This window comes from Nematolebias whitei, chromosome 3 (genome assembly GCF_014905685.2).
Source record: "Nematolebias whitei isolate Nwh7 chromosome 3, NemWhi1, whole genome shotgun sequence".
Lineage (NCBI taxonomy): Eukaryota > Metazoa > Chordata > Actinopteri > Cyprinodontiformes > Rivulidae > Nematolebias > Nematolebias whitei.
The window spans coordinates 50,332,074-50,349,344 of record NC_056500.1 but is presented as its reverse complement, the minus strand read 5'-3'; the positions used below and the strand labels follow the sequence as shown (position 1 = coordinate 50,349,344).

General features: G+C 41.9%; 1 protein-coding gene across 1 annotated transcript in view; it reads left to right on the top strand.

The window, feature by feature from the left end:
- oca2 (oculocutaneous albinism II) overlaps window positions 1-17,271 on the top strand; it is a 659,230-nt gene that overhangs the window by 285,225 nt on the left and 356,734 nt on the right. The window contains exon 9 of the mRNA XM_037698314.1: window positions 2,280-2,351. Within this exon, the coding sequence (XP_037554242.1) occupies window positions 2,280-2,351 (72 nt within the window). The remainder of the gene's footprint in view (window positions 1-2,279; window positions 2,352-17,271) is intronic.

Below are 17,271 nucleotides of genomic sequence, written 5' to 3'. Positions count from 1 at the left end.
GGACTTATGGACACAGTGGTGTTGTTGTTTAATATTTGACTCAAGTGTGCCCCTACATAAATTAAACTGTTATATCTCAGTGATATATCATCCGATCTGGACCAGATTTTTGATGCTTGACTAGTGAGGACTTATGGACACAGTGGTGTTGTTGTTTAATATTTCACTCAAATGCGCCCCCTACATTATTACAATAGTTATATATGCTGTCGCAGCTTATGTGAAAGGTTCGGCGAATGCGCATTCCGGGGAATAGGCGCGTGACGGTAGCGTGAGCGTTCTCGATGGCGACCGGGAAGAGTCGCTGCAGTTCCCGCAGTCGCCATGAGGCCGCAGCGGCGCTTCGCTGCGAGGGCCTTCAACGCTGCTTGCAGCTTTAATTGTTTTTGGTATTTTTATTCCATGTGCTATAAATATATCTTGCTACTTTTTATTTGATGATGTGATATTTTTGTCAAGCACTTTGGCAACAGTTTCTGTTTTAAATGTGCTCTATGAATAAATCTGACTTAACTTGACAGGCTGTTAAGCGTTCATGTGATGTATGACACTCACTTTGTAAACGCACGCCTTGTTGGACTAACGCCGCTTTTTCCAATATGCACTCGTCCAGAGATTTTGATATTAGCTGCAACCGTTGGTGCAGAGCATCATAGTCTGAACACAGTGCTTGGTACCTCATCCCTCCATCACGTAGTTTTTCCTCATATGAGTCTGCTTGTAACAACAGCTGAGCTTGTGAGAACTCTTTTTCACATTCCAATTCATTCTCCCAGGTCTTCTTATCAAATTGAAACTGTGCTTTGAGCTGTAGACACTCATCAATTGTTTTTTCTTGGGACTCTGGCTCGCGTGTCAACTTTATTTCAAGGGCTTCTGCCCTGTTGGCCTCAAGGTAAAATTCAGCTTTTAGCAATAGTGCTATTTTAGCTAGCTGTTCATAGCCTGACTTTTTTATGGCTGCAGAAGTTACACTGCCTGCAACTTCCTTCAGCTCGTTCAATAACTCTGTTGATTTCATGCAGTCCATCTGGTCACCATATGGATATAAGGAATCTGTGAGCAGCTTTAGAGCTGTCTCAAGCCAGTCCTTTTTATCACATGGGGCAACATTAGCATTCTCAGCTTCTGTTAAATCTGCCATGGTTGTATTTACTGTTCAGTAAAACCTATCTGGTTAAACCGCCGCAATCTGTCAGTCAGACCTCCATTGCACGACTACAACTGGTCCAGAATGCAGCAGCCCGATTTTTAACCTGTACAGGCAAAAGAGAGCACATAACACCAGTTTTGGCCTCACTGCACTGGTTATCGGTTCACTTTCGAATCCAGTTCAAAATACTCATGTATGTCTACAAATCACTGAACAGTGTCGCCCCCCCATCTCTCTGATTTGCTACAACCGTATGTCCCACCTCGCTCCCTGAGGTCAGCGGACCAGTTGCTCCTCACAGTTCCAGGAACTCGTCTTAAGCGCAGAGGTGACAGGGCCTTCTCTGTAGCAGGACCAAGACTCTGGAACGAGTTACCTCTGTTTGTCAGACAGGCCCCCTCCCTCTCGGTTTTCAAGTCCCGTTTAAAAACTCACTACTATTCAGTAGCTTTCAACACCAGATGATCTGTGTTTTGATCCTGTACGCTCCACACTGGTTTGTCGTCATTATCTGCATTGTTTTTATGTCTATATTCTGATTTACCTCATTTTGTATTTTGCTTTGTGTGTTACCTGTTGTTTTGTCTGTACAGCACTTTGTTTGGCCTTGTAGCTGTTTTAATGCTTTATAAATAAAGTGGTATGGTATGGTAGTGTCTTGCCCAGGGACACTTCAACATGTGACTGCTGGTGGATTTGAACCACCAACTCTCGCAATGGAGGACGACTGCTCTAACCACTCAGCCACAGCTGCCCAAATGAATGAATGAATCTACTTGAACTTGAACTTAATTATTCTTTTTACAGAAATAGTAGAGTGCTGTATGCATGTGTAAATCAGGGCACAGATTGTAGTGTAAAGTGCTTTGAGTATCTTGATAAGACAGAAAAGCTCTATATAAGTGCAGTCCATTTACCATTCTTCAGATTTGCAGAGTCAATCACACAAGAATTTTGAATACTGGAGCATTCAATGTAAAGGTAGCAATAATATCTTTTCAAATAGCACTTTTCTAAGCAATACTGGCAAGAACCCACACTACACGTGTTTTACTCCTCCATGACCATAGCCCCCTACCCCCATCTTTAGAACAATTTTAACTGTGAATGTCTTTTTAAATTTCAGATTGTGCACCGCACTCTGGCTGCTATGGTAGGATCTTTAGCAGCTTTAGCAGCACTGGCTATCATCGGAGATGTAAGTTTTTTCTTTCTTTCTTTTATTCTGTCAAGCCATTAACAGAGTTAAACTGAAAACTACTTGTCAATAGGGCTGGGGGATATATCGAATATACTCGATGTATCACAAGATTTTCTATTAAACTCTATGGTTAAGATGGCTCTATCGCAACCATCGAGTTTAATAGACTTGAAAATGTTGTAGTTCTTTTTCTCCCATCTGCACCTCCAACTTCACACAGCCTCCTCCTTCTCCCTCTTTGAATACAAACACCTCACCCATGCATGCTACCGCCACCATCCAGGTGTGTGTGTGTGTGTGTGTGTGTGTGGTGGTGTTGGTGGTGGTGGTGGTGGTGGGGGGGGGCTAACACAAGTAAACATAGGAGAGCAGTTGAGCTGCTGTGCAAAAAGAAAAACAATGGCTGTTATTTGGAGATGGTTTGGATTTAAATTGTTAGATGAACAACAGAAAAATGTTTTCTGTAGACAATTCCGAAAAAAAATCCAGACAAAGGTCAGATCTACAAATCTTTTTCACCATTTAAAACAGCATTATAAGTTATAAGCTGCAGCTCCGACTGTGTTTTCAGCCTTTCCTGAGACAAACCATGGTTAACCATCTTGTTAGCTGCTAAGAACCACATCTTTAGTGATATGATAATATGATGTTTTATGTTATGAGTGCTTAGTGTATATTTAGTTGATGTTTTTCTTGGTTCATATCTTGGATGTTGTTACTGTTTTTCTTGTACATTTTATTGTTGGATGTAACTGGGACCCTGTGTACATAATTTCGCTCCACCACATGTACCACATGAGGTGCAAATGACAATAAAGAAACTCTGACTCTGACTCTGATGATAAGCTGCTGCTTTACTAATGTGGCGCTGCCTCTCACTGTAAGACTTGAAAATCTGTGTAGTTCTTTTTCTGCCTGTTCAACTTCACACAACCTCACGTGCTGCTTCACACACACTTACTAATGTTGTGAAGGTGGCACAGCTGAAGAGGATTATTATTTAATATATGTACAGTAAATGGTTTATTTTTTTAGACATTTAGTAGAGTTACAACTGCTTGTTAATAAATGTGCCTGTGTGACAATTGGGACAAAGCTTTGACTCAGAAAGATGTTTTTGTTATTACTTTATGGGAAGAAAAATATATTAATCCATTCAACCTTTATTTATACAGGTTAGTCTCATTGAGCCTCGGGACTCATTAACAAGGGAGACCAGTTTTTAACAAATAATGATAACAGTAGACAATTATAAAATAAAGCATATGAATTGAAAAAATTAATGGAAGAAAAGTATATATATAAAAACAGCTACATTATAAAGTGATGAAAAATACTAAAAACAGGAACATGTTTGCAATGGTTTGTGCCACGAACTTAGCAGATATTTGAATATCAAGATATTTATCGTATATTGCGATTTATCTTAAAAATATCAAGATATTAATTTTGGTTCATATTGTAGAGGAAAGGGTCCTCAGATCATCGTTAACAATGAGCTGCTGACTAAAAATAATTCAGACGAGAGTAAGAGTGATGGACAGATGAGAAGAAAGTATACTCCCTACGGTTCGGGTGAAGAGATCGCCATGCATTGCAAAGTCTGTAATCACTCATGTACTGTTTAACTGTATTTATGGACTGCCAACTGCGCTGAGTTCCTGCTCTATTACATCTGTCTAATTCTTCATTTAAACCAAAGTTGAGGTCACCTCCAAGTATAAGTGAGCAATCCAAGTGATCAGACAGTGCTGAGAAAAAATCATGAAAAAAAGAGGTGTCATCAACATTTGGGGCATATATGGTGACAATACACAGCTTGTAGTTATTTATACAAAGTTTTATTATTAAATATCCTTCTTCTGGGTCTGCAACTGTGTCTAGTACTGTAAAATTAACATTTTTATGTATTAATATTGCCACTCCCCTTTGTTCTTGAGTTATAGCAGGCACAAAACACATCAGGAAAGTCAGGTGATTTAAGATCATCTGCAGTTGTAATAGATTTATGAGTCTCTTGTAAAAAGACAACATCGGCCTGTAGTCTTTTAAGCTGGTTTAAAATTCCTAATCTTTTTTGTTGAGTACTGGTTCCATTCACATTCCAAGTCACAAACCTTAATGTGCCCATAGTTGTGCGTGAGTAGCTAAAGTTGACCGGTGCATGTCACCATAGAGACAAACAGATCCAACTAAAATCACAGTTATGGCTTGAGATTGCCTGTTTAGATGTTTAGAAACACACGGTGATGTTTGAAGTGGAAATATACAAGAATATAGAGTAGATGCTGGGTGTGAGAGAAGTTGACAGATATAAAGTTCTCTGGTGTGTGCGTGCATGCGTGTGTGTGTTTTGGTGTGCTTGTGTGTAAATGTTTGCTAATGGGTGGTAAAGAAGAAAAAAGACTGATGAAGTGATGTAGTAACAGATAAACGTAAAAGAGAAAATAGTAAAAAAAAAAGAAAAAAAGGAAAATCTTTACTGTTGATTGTTTTTGTTTGAGCCTTGTGTGGCTTGATCTGATTTTGGTGGACCCACTTGAAGACAGGTTCTTTCTGACCTCTGCTGATCCTGATTTGGTACACAATTGGGGACAGTTTGTCCGTTATCAGGTGTGGTCCAGTCCACCTTGGAAGAAGTTTGCGGGCAAGCGTTCCAGCTCTGGAAGCTTTTTGTCCAATAGATGGGGTGAAGATGTAGTACTAGACCTTTTCCCCCACTTGGAGTTCTTCATAGGAGGCTTTTTGGTCATAGTAGGCTTTGCGCCCTTCAGCTGTCTTGTTAAGATGTTTTTGAGCAAATGCAAAAGTGGTTTTCAGGTGTTGGTTTAGATCTTCCATGTACTGGTGAGTTGTGTAGGCTGTTGCCACACTGGCTCCACCAGGTTGGTAAAGTAGGTGCAAAGGAAGGGTCATCTGTCGACCAGTCATCATCTTGAAGGGAGAGATACCAGTGGACTGATGTGGGGTTGACCGAGTGGCCATTAGGACCAGGGGCAGCTTGATGTCCCAGTCTCTGTGGTTGGCGGACACGTACCTCTTAAGAATACTGACCACTGTTCTGTTGTATCACTCAACTTGGCCTGTTGCTTGGGGATGGTAGCCAATATGGAAATTGACTTTGACTCCCAACATTTGCCAAAGTTTCTGCATCACTTCAGCAGTGAATTGTGTACCTCTTTCGGAGTTGACTCGAGTGGGAAGTCCGAACCTTGTGAAGATCTGGTTCATCAGTAGATAAGCAGTGGTGTCTGTGGTGTCATTTGCTGCCAGTAGGCATTCAACCCATTTGGTGAACGCACAGGTCACCGTGAGGAAACATTTATTTCCTCTGGTCGATTTAGTAAGTGGTCCTACCCAATCGATCTGTAAATTAGACCACGGAAAGGTGATCCCTCTGCTTTGCAATGGTGCTTCGTGAAGGGGTGTTGCAGGTTGGAACTGACAACAGACCAAACATCCTTTGATGTAGTAATTTACATCTCTGCGCATCCCTGGCCAGTAAGCAATTTGCTTTAACGCATTGAGAGTTGCTTTGACGCCTTTGTGTCCAAAAGACGGAAGGTCATGAGCATGTATCAGCATCACCCCCCTGTGGTCTCGAGGCACAACAAAAGAAGGTGAAGATGTTGGATCGGGAGCAAAGACGAGCATGCCTTTGACCATTTTCAGGTGTGAGCGAACCTTAAAAAGAGTACGTAGTTCAGGGTCAGAGTCAAATTTGGTCAAGGAAGGAATGTTAGTGTCTGGATCAGCCAGGTACTGAATCATTTTCCCGATAGCTGGATCCAGAGACAGAAGTTCCATGAGGTCCTTGTCCGTAAATGCAGGTTCCACTGAAACTGTGTTGTTCACTGGTTGTAGAGCAGTAGAGGTGGAAGCTTCAGCACGAGAACGTGTGAGAGTACACACCTCTGGGGAGGGAGGGTCTGGGACATAAGCAGGCAGCCAAGAGGGGTCGAAAGACCACCGGGTACCATTTATGGCACCTCTTTTGGCCAACGAGTCTGCGAGATTGTTAAGCTCTTTGTCCTGTCTTGGCACATGTGAGTGGCCTCTGACCTTTTTCCAAAAGACTTGTAGGTTGTGAGATGTCACCAAGTGATCACATGTCATGAACAAGTCCTTGTGTTTAAATGGTAATAGGACTGTACTTATATAGCGCCTTTCTATCTTATTGAGATACTCAAAGCGCTTTACACTACAATCTGTGCCCTCATTTACCCATTCATACAGCAGAGAGCGGCTGTGGCTGAGTGGTTAGAGCAGTCGTCCTCCAATGCAAGAGTTGGGGGTTCGAACCCCACGCAGTCACATGCCAAAGTGTCCCTGGGCAAGACACTGTTTCACTGCTTTATTGTTGCACATGAGAAAGCCTTTACATTTCCACGCAGCAAGGTGACAAGAGAAACTCAGGAGTGCATAATTGGAGTCTGTGCAGATCACCAAAGAATAAACAGAGTGTTTTACTGCAATTTGCAATGCTATCAATATGCCTGCAATTTCAGCGTATTGTGAGCCTAGTTTAAAATGGAAGGTGTGCTGTTCACCATTGTGGAGCCAAACGACAACAACACCAGCTTTGATAACAGTGTTGTGGTGGAAGGAACATCCATCCACATATACAGTCGTCATGTCTTTACAAACATTTTCATCAAAGTATTGATGATGTGGGTCTTCAACGGCAGTGGCATGTTCGACAGGTGTCTGTACCAAAGGCCCATCCTGAGTGCACTTCTTGGCAGGCTGCCAAGTCTGTGCCCAGAGTGGTTCTCTTGCTTTGAGCATAGCAAACTTCTATGTCAAAGCTCTGCAAGGCCATAAGCCATGAAGCCACGTGTGCATTTGTCACCACACCATCTCTGATATGTTGGCTGTTAAGAAAAGTTACTGGTTGGTGTTGTGTTTCCATAATAGTCTTTCGTCCACCTAGGTAGTTAGAGAAATATTTCACTGCCCACACAGTGGCTAACAGTGCTTTCTCATAGTCAGAGTATTTCAGTTCTGGTCCTGCCAGGTCTTTCTGGCGTAGGCTACTACACATTTGTCTTGGTCATAGAGTTGGTACAGATCAGCACTCAAGCAGTGAGCTGCAAAACCCACTTCAAGGTGGAAGACTTTGTCATTGTTGGGGTATGCCAGACATGGTACTGAGCACAGCTTGGCCTTGAGGGCATCCATGGCTTGCTGTTGTACATCAGACCACTGGAAAGGCACATCCTTTTTGAGGAGTTTGGTTAAAGGTTTTGCCAGACCAGCATAGTTCTCTATGAACTGGTGTGAATAGTCACAAACACCAAGGAAACTACGAAGTTCTTTGAAGTTGGAGGGTGTCTTAAGGTTGGCAAGGCCTTGGGTTCTACTAAGTTGGGGTTGCACACCATCGGGACCGACAAGTAGACTGACGTATTCCACCTTAGCTTTGCACCATTGACACTTCAAAAGTGAGATCTTTGCACCAACAGCTGTAAGTTGACAGCATGTGGTCAATCTCAGCTAAGTGAGAGTCAAGCATGGGTTGACGTAGAAGGATGTCATCTACGTAGATGAGGGTTCCCCATTCCCCTGCATCTGGACACACTTTGTTTAACAAGATGTTGAACTCAGCTGGTGAGTTTGCATAGCCAAAGGGGCACCTGGTGAAGGTGTACTGGCAGTTGGCAAAGGTGAATGCCAATTTATGTTGATCGGCTATATGCACTGGGATCGTCCAGAACCCAGAAGCCACATCAAGCGTGGAGAAGTACTTGGCGTTGATCACCTTCAGAATTTCTTGTTGGAGTTGAGTCATCGGCCATCTGGAAAGAGGAACCTGTTGGCTAAGCTTCCGGTAGTTGATGGTGAGTCTCTATTTTCCATTGGATTTGAGAACAGGCCATGAAGGTGCAGAGTAAGTGCTGTTACATGGCCTGATTATTCCTTTCTTCAAAAGGTTGTCAATGATTTCTTTTACAGGCTCATAGGCTGCCAAAGGAATCTTGTACTGGCGCACATAAGTAGGAGGAGAATTAGGTTGAGTTGGTATGTGGACGGTGTGGATTGAAGTCATACCACAGTCCAAAGAGTTGACTGAGAAGGACTCTTTGCATTTGAGAAGAACTTGGCAAAGTTTTTCTCTTTCTTCATCATTGGTAAGAGTGTCGGCTTGGGAAACTACTTGTTCGATCTGTGATCGGACTGAAGGGTGGAGCTCAGAGGATGGTGACTCTACAGGTGTGTCTGTAGTCTCTGTGGTTGTACTCATCAACATTACGTCAAAGGTTTGCAACACCATCTGGTCCTTGTTGGTTAGGTCCACACGTCGAATGGCGTCATGGTCGAAATCAGTGATTGAGAAAAGGGCGATGGCTTTGGATGGTTTTGTATACAAAACTTGTTCAGTGCAATGATCAGGGAGGAGGGAGTTTGGAATGCCTCCCAGGATGGGTACATTCAACTCAAAGTCATGGAAGCTAGTGCTTACTAGCCAACCTAAAGGAGTGGCCTTAGGAATCAGGATGTATTCTGCACTGGTGTTGCAGACAGAAAGGCAGGAAGTCCTAGAATTGAGGCCCAAGAGGGGTGTGGTCTTTAATGAAAGTCCTAAGTCGAAGAAGAGTTGGGCAGGTTGGAAGAAAGCCTGTGAATGGCTAATTGTCCTACCAAGATGTGTATTGGCATGGGTTTGTTTTGAGTATGAGTTGGCACCGTAACGTGTTGACTGTTAGCTACCTGACAAGCTTCAGGAATTGTCTGTCCAGATCGGAGATTGTCCAGATCAGGTACAAGTGCATTCTGAGGGACAGATGTCCGGGACCACAAAACATTGTTCATGGTGTCCACTTGAACACCAAGTTGGACTTAGATGTCACTGCCTATATATACAGCATGAGGCAAGTTTGGGACCACAAGAAATGGATAGGTCAGTTTCTTATGATTCCATTTGACTTTGAGGACACAGATGCCCCCACTTGTTAAGACACAAAAAGATCTTGGGTCATTTGGGAAGCGGAAAAACTTTTTAACCATCTGGAGGTCACAGTGATACTGCACCAAGACATCATAGAGGTCATGGCTGATGGCAAACATCTGTCCAGAGAGCTAGGACAACATTGTTCATGTGGGAGTCCTGTATCTCAAGACCTTTCAACACCTGTGGTAGGTAGTGTTCACTGGACTGTGAGCGACCTAGAGAACACAAGAAGGTGTCACGTTGGGCTAGGGTCAGCTCCAGTGGTTGTGCAATGGTGGCTGGCACTCCTGAGGTGGACGTTGCGGTCTCATTTACCTGATTATGGCTTATAGGTGTCAGATTGTCTGATTGGTCAGAGGTATCCAGCGCAGCCCACTAGAAATCTATTTCTGGTGGAAGAGTCATGGGGAGCGGTTGACGTACTTGTGCCCATACTCTAAGGTTTTTGAAGTCAATCAAAGGCTGAAATTGGTTTAAAAGATCTTAGCCTACTAAGAAAGGGATGGACTCAAGGTGTGATACATACACAGGGTGTATGATTGTCATTGGTCCGATCTGAAGTTGAATCAGGGCTACTCTGGACATAGTGGTTTCATCGAGGGCGTACGGGCACATGGTTGGAGAATAAGATCTCTGCCGGCCCGATTTGCCACTGATCGTAGTTTCTCAAACAGCGTGGCAGACATTAAGAGTTATGTCTGCCCCAGTGTCCAGAAGGGCATCATGTTTCATAACCTGTTCAAGGGTCAGGGAAAGATAGAACTTTCTTGCGACTCCTTTTTCAGTTAGGTTACACAAGAACTGTTGCACTGGAGGTTCCACCGGAATCCTAGAGTCATCATTCTCAAATGAAGGGTTGTCAACATTCATTTGGACTGTTAAGACAGCACTTGGTATATGTGACTGGTCAGTTTCTGATTCTGAAACATAAAGGTCAAGATCAGAGGTCTCTACTTTAGCAACAGGGGAATAGCTGCGATCTGCAGTTGCCGATTGAGTATCTTCCCTTATGGCTTGGGGTTCCAAAGGTAGAGTGGCAGTAGTTGGACTGTTAAGTTCAGGAACAAGAGACACCTTTGATAGAAGGTCAGCCTTGTTCTGTTTATCGTCTTTGCGTATTTCTTCCAGTATACACATGACAATCTGCCTATCTTTTGGGCTTAGACCACTGAGGTCTTCCTCTTGAGGCTTGGTTGACTCCCTTACCTTTTCAGGATGTCACACACGTGGTGAGACTGGTTATTTTCAGGTCAAGCGCGACGGTTCTGCAACTGGTGGGTCTGCCTTGAAGGTTGGTCATGATTTGTGAATCTGCTGTTATATTTTGGGGAGCGTCTACCCCTCGATAATCTCTGTTGTAGTTTCAGAAGTCGGAACATGGATGGTTTTGGTTCTTTAAAGAGTTTGGATATTTACTTGGGCCTTTACCCTGCCAAGGATTGTCAGGCCTGAAATACTGTTGAGTCCCGCTGGATTTGGGTGTTGGAGGTGCAAATTTTTTTCAGTGCGAATCAGAATGTGCACCAGTTCCTTCAAGTTCTAATGGCAAATAACTTGTATTCATCGTTAGGACAGCCGGTCTGGCCTGTTTTAGCTTCTGGAGAGCCAAAGTCGCCCAGTCGCAAAGCTGTTGAATTGTGGCGGTCCGAGGGTCAGCCATTATGCCTAACTGATGGCTAACTGATGGATGGAGATTTTGGACAAACAGAGTTTGGAAACTAAGGTCTTCTTCCATTTGAGGTTCATTTCGCAAACCAAAATAAGCATGGAGAAGCCGGTAGTAGTAGTTGTTTGATGGTTCATGTCTGCCTTGTCTGACTGTAAGGGCTGATGACAGTCCAGACTGTAAGACAAGGTCAGAGAACTCTTTCTCTAGATCTTGACGCAGGAGGAAGAAACTAGTCCGTACGTGAGTCGGTTGACGGTCCATGAACTTATTGACCTCCCTACTGGCTGTCAGCTTAATCCGATAGATGTAGTCCTGGACAGTAGTGTTAGGAAATCTTTGAAGGTGGAAGTCAAGGTCAACCAGATAAACTCTGGGGTCATGTTGACTACTTGGTGAGGGTTAATTTCTTTTCACAAAGATGGCCTCCTTTACATTTGTGAAAATAAATTGTCTATCATTAAACAGGGGTGGAGGCCTCCGGGTTCAACTGTCCCCCTCTTACAATTCTGTTATTGCTAGTATCGCTCAACCCACTGTGAATAGTAAACAGCCATCAGTGTGCTAATGATCCGTTGTTAGGCTGATGGTCCTTCTTGACCGTGTGAGCAGCTGGTTTTGGTTGTCAGCAGCAAACTGGTTGATCCACTCTGAGAAGGTGCTATTTAAGAGACTGAGCTGAATACAGCACCTCAGACTGAAGAAGTCGTTCGAATGAGAGATGAAACGTTTCTACATTTTTTTTTTGCTTTGTTTTGTTTTTTGGGTTTTTTTTGAATGTCCAGAGGACCAGATTGAACTGTTTTGGATTTTTCTACCTGGATTATTGAGCATGCATCAGGATAAAATGACAGTTATTTATTTCACAAGTTAACTTTTAAGCTATAAAGATAACACAATTCAAAAGTAATTAAGCAATTAAGATTGGATAACAATTGAAAGATTTTGAACACAAATGGTTGTTTACCTTTACTAGCAAAATTGTTAAAAGTTAAGAATGATTACATTAATTTACAAGTTTGAGGTTTAGATGCTGATAAATGTTTAAAAATATACAAAGCAGGATGAAATCAACTCAGTCTTGACCTGTTTGGTTTCACTATTTTTGTGTAATTTAAAGTTTTTGAAAAGATGAAAAGTACAAAAAAAAAATACAAATCATGAAGTGTAAGATTTGGTTTGACCACTGGAGGGCAGTCAGTTTTAAGGGCTGGGACAAGGCGGTGTTTAGGAATGGAGGGTGGTCGGTGATGGAATTCAACCTCCCCTTTTGCTTATAAAGTGTACTTCTCAAAATGGTGACCAGATGAGGCCTTCTCTTGGCCAAAGAAGTAGGATGGGGTAGGCTTTTACCTTTTAGCAGTCAACCAAAACAGAGCAACAGTTTAAACACAGCATTGTCCATCAACCAGCAACATTACAGTACATAGCAAAAACACAGCTTTTCAAATCTTGCTACACTGCGCATGCGTTTCAGAGCAATTCATTCACACAGCCATGGGAAGCGTGTAGCTCTTGAATGAATCAAGGGAGTTAGCTTTTCAAAGTTTCTCAAACAATCTTTTACAACACAAAATGAACGACTCGTGCGTCCACTAGTCACCTAAGCGTGTCCATACAAAGACAGAAAGCCCAATATTACCATTTTTGAAGAGTCCAACAGTTTCACAGAGTTATAAAACGTTTTAGCTTCTTTGAAAGATGGGGTTTAACCAGAACCAATGCAGCTCGCTTGCTGTAAGCTTACCAGTCTAAAAGTATCCGTTATAATGGTTGACAAAAAATACTCAGCTCTAAAGGATTCACTACAATGTTTTTAGCATATTATTTATATGACAATTTAATTTAGAATATGGTCTCGCACGGGGAAACCAATTTATGTAGAGGAAAGGGTCCTCAGATCGTTGAATTTTCATTAGTTATTTTGTTCTGAAGCGGCACCACTTGCTTTCCGGTTCTTAAGCAAGAAAATTATTAAATCAGACTATAATTTTGTGCTCTAGTGAGTTCTTTTCGTATTAAATTTAAATGTTATATATAATAAAAACGCTTTGAGTCAAAGTACCATTTTGTGAGGTTTATTATCGATTTTGGTGAATATAAGTGGTCAAAAAAATCAGGAGTACAGCTGAAGAATGAATAATGGCTTTACTTTGACAACACAAGAGGTTATGGAATTATCTTCTAAACTTTAATATGGTGAATTATGAGGTTCAAAAGCAGAGTAAATTATCATCTATAAAGTTAACTAAATGAAGTGTTTTGGCTAGATGTGATTTGTCAATTTAGGAAGACTTAATTCTAATTAATAATGATGAATCTTGTTAAACTGGACAACTTCTTATCTTGGGCCTCAGACACCAGCAGAGAGAGAAGGAGCAGCTTTTCCTATCGATTTGAAATTATAGTTCAACAGCCAAGGGTTACCAGGGACTCTCTTGAGATCAGTTATAGCGCCGAAGGTGGGATATCTCTCGACACTGGACATCAGCTGAAATCTGGAGTCGATAGTTATCTGGTTCCCGATGTGGTCAGTTGATGGGATCCCGGAGGGCTGCGTTTTCTCCTTCTGGTGACAAGGAACCTTTTGATGCTTCCTTGAACACGAGACAAAATCTCTGGAACACTTGTCTCTTTTCTGCATTAATTTTTATCTTCTGGCATAAATTTCCAATTGCTTGACCTTTCTTCTTCAAAAGCTTCCCCAAGACTGCTCTAAACTAAACGTCAGAATAACTTTCTCCTGACTTAGAGGGCGTTACAATATTGATGGTTGACCCAATCAAAACAGAAAGGGTGGACCTTTGTTTCAGGTTACTGTTTCATTTGAACGTTAATAACATTGTTTAAAAAATAAATGCCTAATTTACTCTGCTTTGGTAAATACTCAATATACAGCAGGATAATCAAAACTTCTAAGCAGTTTTTAGTCATCCATAAACATTTTCATTAGTGTAAATGAAGATATATCTGTGATATATTCATAAATTAAACGGATTCTTTCATTTTTCTGGACTGAGTTCTATCGTACATTGAATGATTAAATGTGAAGTGAGACGTTAATTTTCTTTGACCCATCAAATGAATGCGGTCATTTATTAACAGAATCAAAGTTTAACATCAAACATTGTACACGTGATTATTCTGATTGAAGCAATAACACAGCTTAATTACAACAGACATTTATGAAAATATCTGGATGATTTACTGGCAAGATAGAAGAGTTTTAAAGATGGGAAATGAAGTTTAAATGGAGAGGAAAAGATGGATGAGGGAATATGTGTCTGTATCAGAACGGCACTCTCCATTCGATCCCAGCTTCACCTCGGTACACTTAGGTAGTGAAAATCGACTCTTTACCTGTAGAAGATGTCTCCACTGGTACGGAGTTCCATTTAACGCCACCTTTCCAGCGTCTCCGTAGGAACAGCTGTGAATCGTCCGAAGTAGTGACGGAACTTCGTTTGACACACGTTCACCTCACGGGTGGACTCACATGAGGAGTAAGTCCGTCAGAGGTTCACTCAGATGTGGAAGATTCCATAATTCCCACAAGACTCGGAAGAACTTCGGATCATGTCTGGAACCTCCTGTTCTCTCTAGCAACTTTTCTGTTCGGTTCTGCCCTCCGAACTGAACTGCTCTCCCACCGCGCTGGTTGGAACTAGGAAGTGTCGACATTTAAAGAGTTCTGTTTCTGGTTCATTTGGGAAGTCCTGATTGGCTGAAAGAGCTAATCAGGGGTGTGTTTTTTATGACGTAAGAGGTCACTAGAAGTCAGAAAAACAGAAAAATGTTTTGGAACAGACAGAAAATGTTTTTGAGACAGACAAGAGAAATGTTTAGGCGAGTTGGGAGGAAACAGGTGCCAGCTTCTCTATTTACGTCTGAGAGGATTTAAAAACATGACAGTTTGTTCCAACAAACTTGTTTGCGTTTGTCTCCGACTTTTGACCGACTTACACTTGCTCATTTCAGACAGAAGATCAAGAAAATGAATAATTACTCTGTAACAGACATTAACTAGATTTCTACTTTGAATGAGGATTAAAAATCATTTATACTGTTTCACAGTTGATTTAAAATGAGTAGTTCACTTCAACATTTAAAATGGTTTGAACTAAGCACACTTTGATTATCAAGACATTTGTAAAATAGTAATGATAATAAAAAAGAGAGTGTTCTTTCAATTAATCAGTGCAGGACACACTTAGAAAGTCTCTGGATGAACTTAATTTTGTGTTTCTGGACTCAAATCAATGAAATGACAGTTCTTGTCCCAGGAAGGCCCTCAGGGCCAGATTTGACCTGAGGCTTAGTTCACTACAGTCCCCCCTTTGGAAATCATCGCCTGTCCATGGGGATGAATTCCAACATGAATGTACGCCTTCGAATGTCCTTGAGCTTGATGTAATCCAGCAAGGAAAACAAAAGTCAAAGGAGGTAATCCCACAATGTTTTTGGTAATTCCATAATGTTGTTGGTAATTCCATAATGTTGTTGGTAATTCCATTGTAGTAATGCTTTAACCCCTTGGAAACAGAGTCTGTAATCCATTGGAAAAAGTCATATAATCCACAACGGTAAATCCACAACGAATGGAGGTGTTGATTGATCAGCATACAGAGGGGTTCCCTTGGATTGAACTGAAGATGCGGCCACTGGATGAAGATTGGAGACCAACGTCAGGATTGCAGGTCTCCTCCAGCGAAGGTCGTCTCTGGGCAACGTCCAGTCGATGCCGTTCTGGTTCAATGTGTTATGCAATTATGTGGTTTAAGGTGGGCTTATGAAGGGGATTTTACATAAAGCCTTAACCTATATGCACCTGGTGTGTAAGCTATTATGATTGGGAATAGCTACAGCTACCAGTTAAGGGGTGGAAAATAATGAAAAGGGTAGTTATAGGGGTTTATACCTATAGAAGGGCATTCCAAACTATTTTTCCATTCCTAACTTGGTTTAAGTTAGCTTTACATGGTAAAATATAGTTTGGTTCAATTGTCTGTTGTCTTTTTAGACGAACGACTTGAGATTGGGTGTTTGGTTTCCCCATAAACGTTTTTTGGAGTCTATGGCGAGACTCATCAAAAAGAATTAGCTATCCCCCCGAATAGAATTGTTCGAGTAGGTTCGGCTTAAGCGTTGTGAGACCAATGTAGATTATGGTACTTAAGGTAGCATTAATCTACATTGACTCCGCAAAGATAAAATTTTAACAAATGAACTTCATGTTGGCATAGTTAAAGGCCTCTTAGTCTCTAACTTAACTACACACAAAATTCATTCTTGCTTGGGGTGTTCAGAAACAATACCAAAAACCAATTAAACGATGTCTCAACATCGACAAAACAGTGACTAAGCAACCAGTAAAACAACGTTTCAACATTGACAAAAGTAGTGATTAAGCAACTAGAAAACGACGTTTCGGTGCGCCACTCACTCTGAATGTCAGATTTGATCACGATATCGCATCTGGTAACATTACCCTAACTGGCGTCACCCCCCTTCGGTCATGGGAGACCGCGAACACGGGTGAGGACGTCGCTCCATGAGCTAAAGTTAGGTTGTCCTTGAGTAGTTTTAACTGTTCGCGCAGCTGAAAGAGGACTTTAAGGTCTGGATTGGAATCCAGTTCGCCTTTCGATGGAGTGTATTTGTCTGGATCAGTCAGATACAGTATCATCGAGTTAAGTGCAGGATCCAACTTCTGAAGTTGGATGATGTCTAGGTCAGTTGAAAATGATTTTTCATATTTTAAAAGAACTTGGCGAAGTTTGTCCCTTTCTTCATCAGATGTCAGAGTGTCGGCTTGGGCAACCACCTGTTCAATCTGTGATGAGACTGATAAGGGTTCTTGCTCTTTGGGGAGCTCCAACGAATCCCTTTCTGAGTCGTCGGACCTGTCTATGGGTAAGACACCATAGGTTTGAGGTCCTTGGTCGACGTCATCGGTTGAGAAAAGAGCTATGGCCTGTGTTGGTCTCGTGAACCATACTGGCCCAGCTTCTTGACTCGGTACCAGGTTATCTGGGAGTCCTCCCAGAAATGGAATGCCTAGTTCAAAATCATGAAAATCAGTGGAAATCAACCATCCTAGCATAGTGTTTTTTGGGATCATCACCTCATCTGTGCCTGTATTACATACAGCAACAGATGTGGTCCTAGAGTCAAGGCTCACTTGGTTCGTGGCTTCCACGGACAGTCCCAAGTTGAAAAATGCAGGAGAAGGTTGAAAATATGCCTGTTTATGGCTAATAGCTTGTCCAGCTATGATGTGGATTCGCACCATTAGGTTA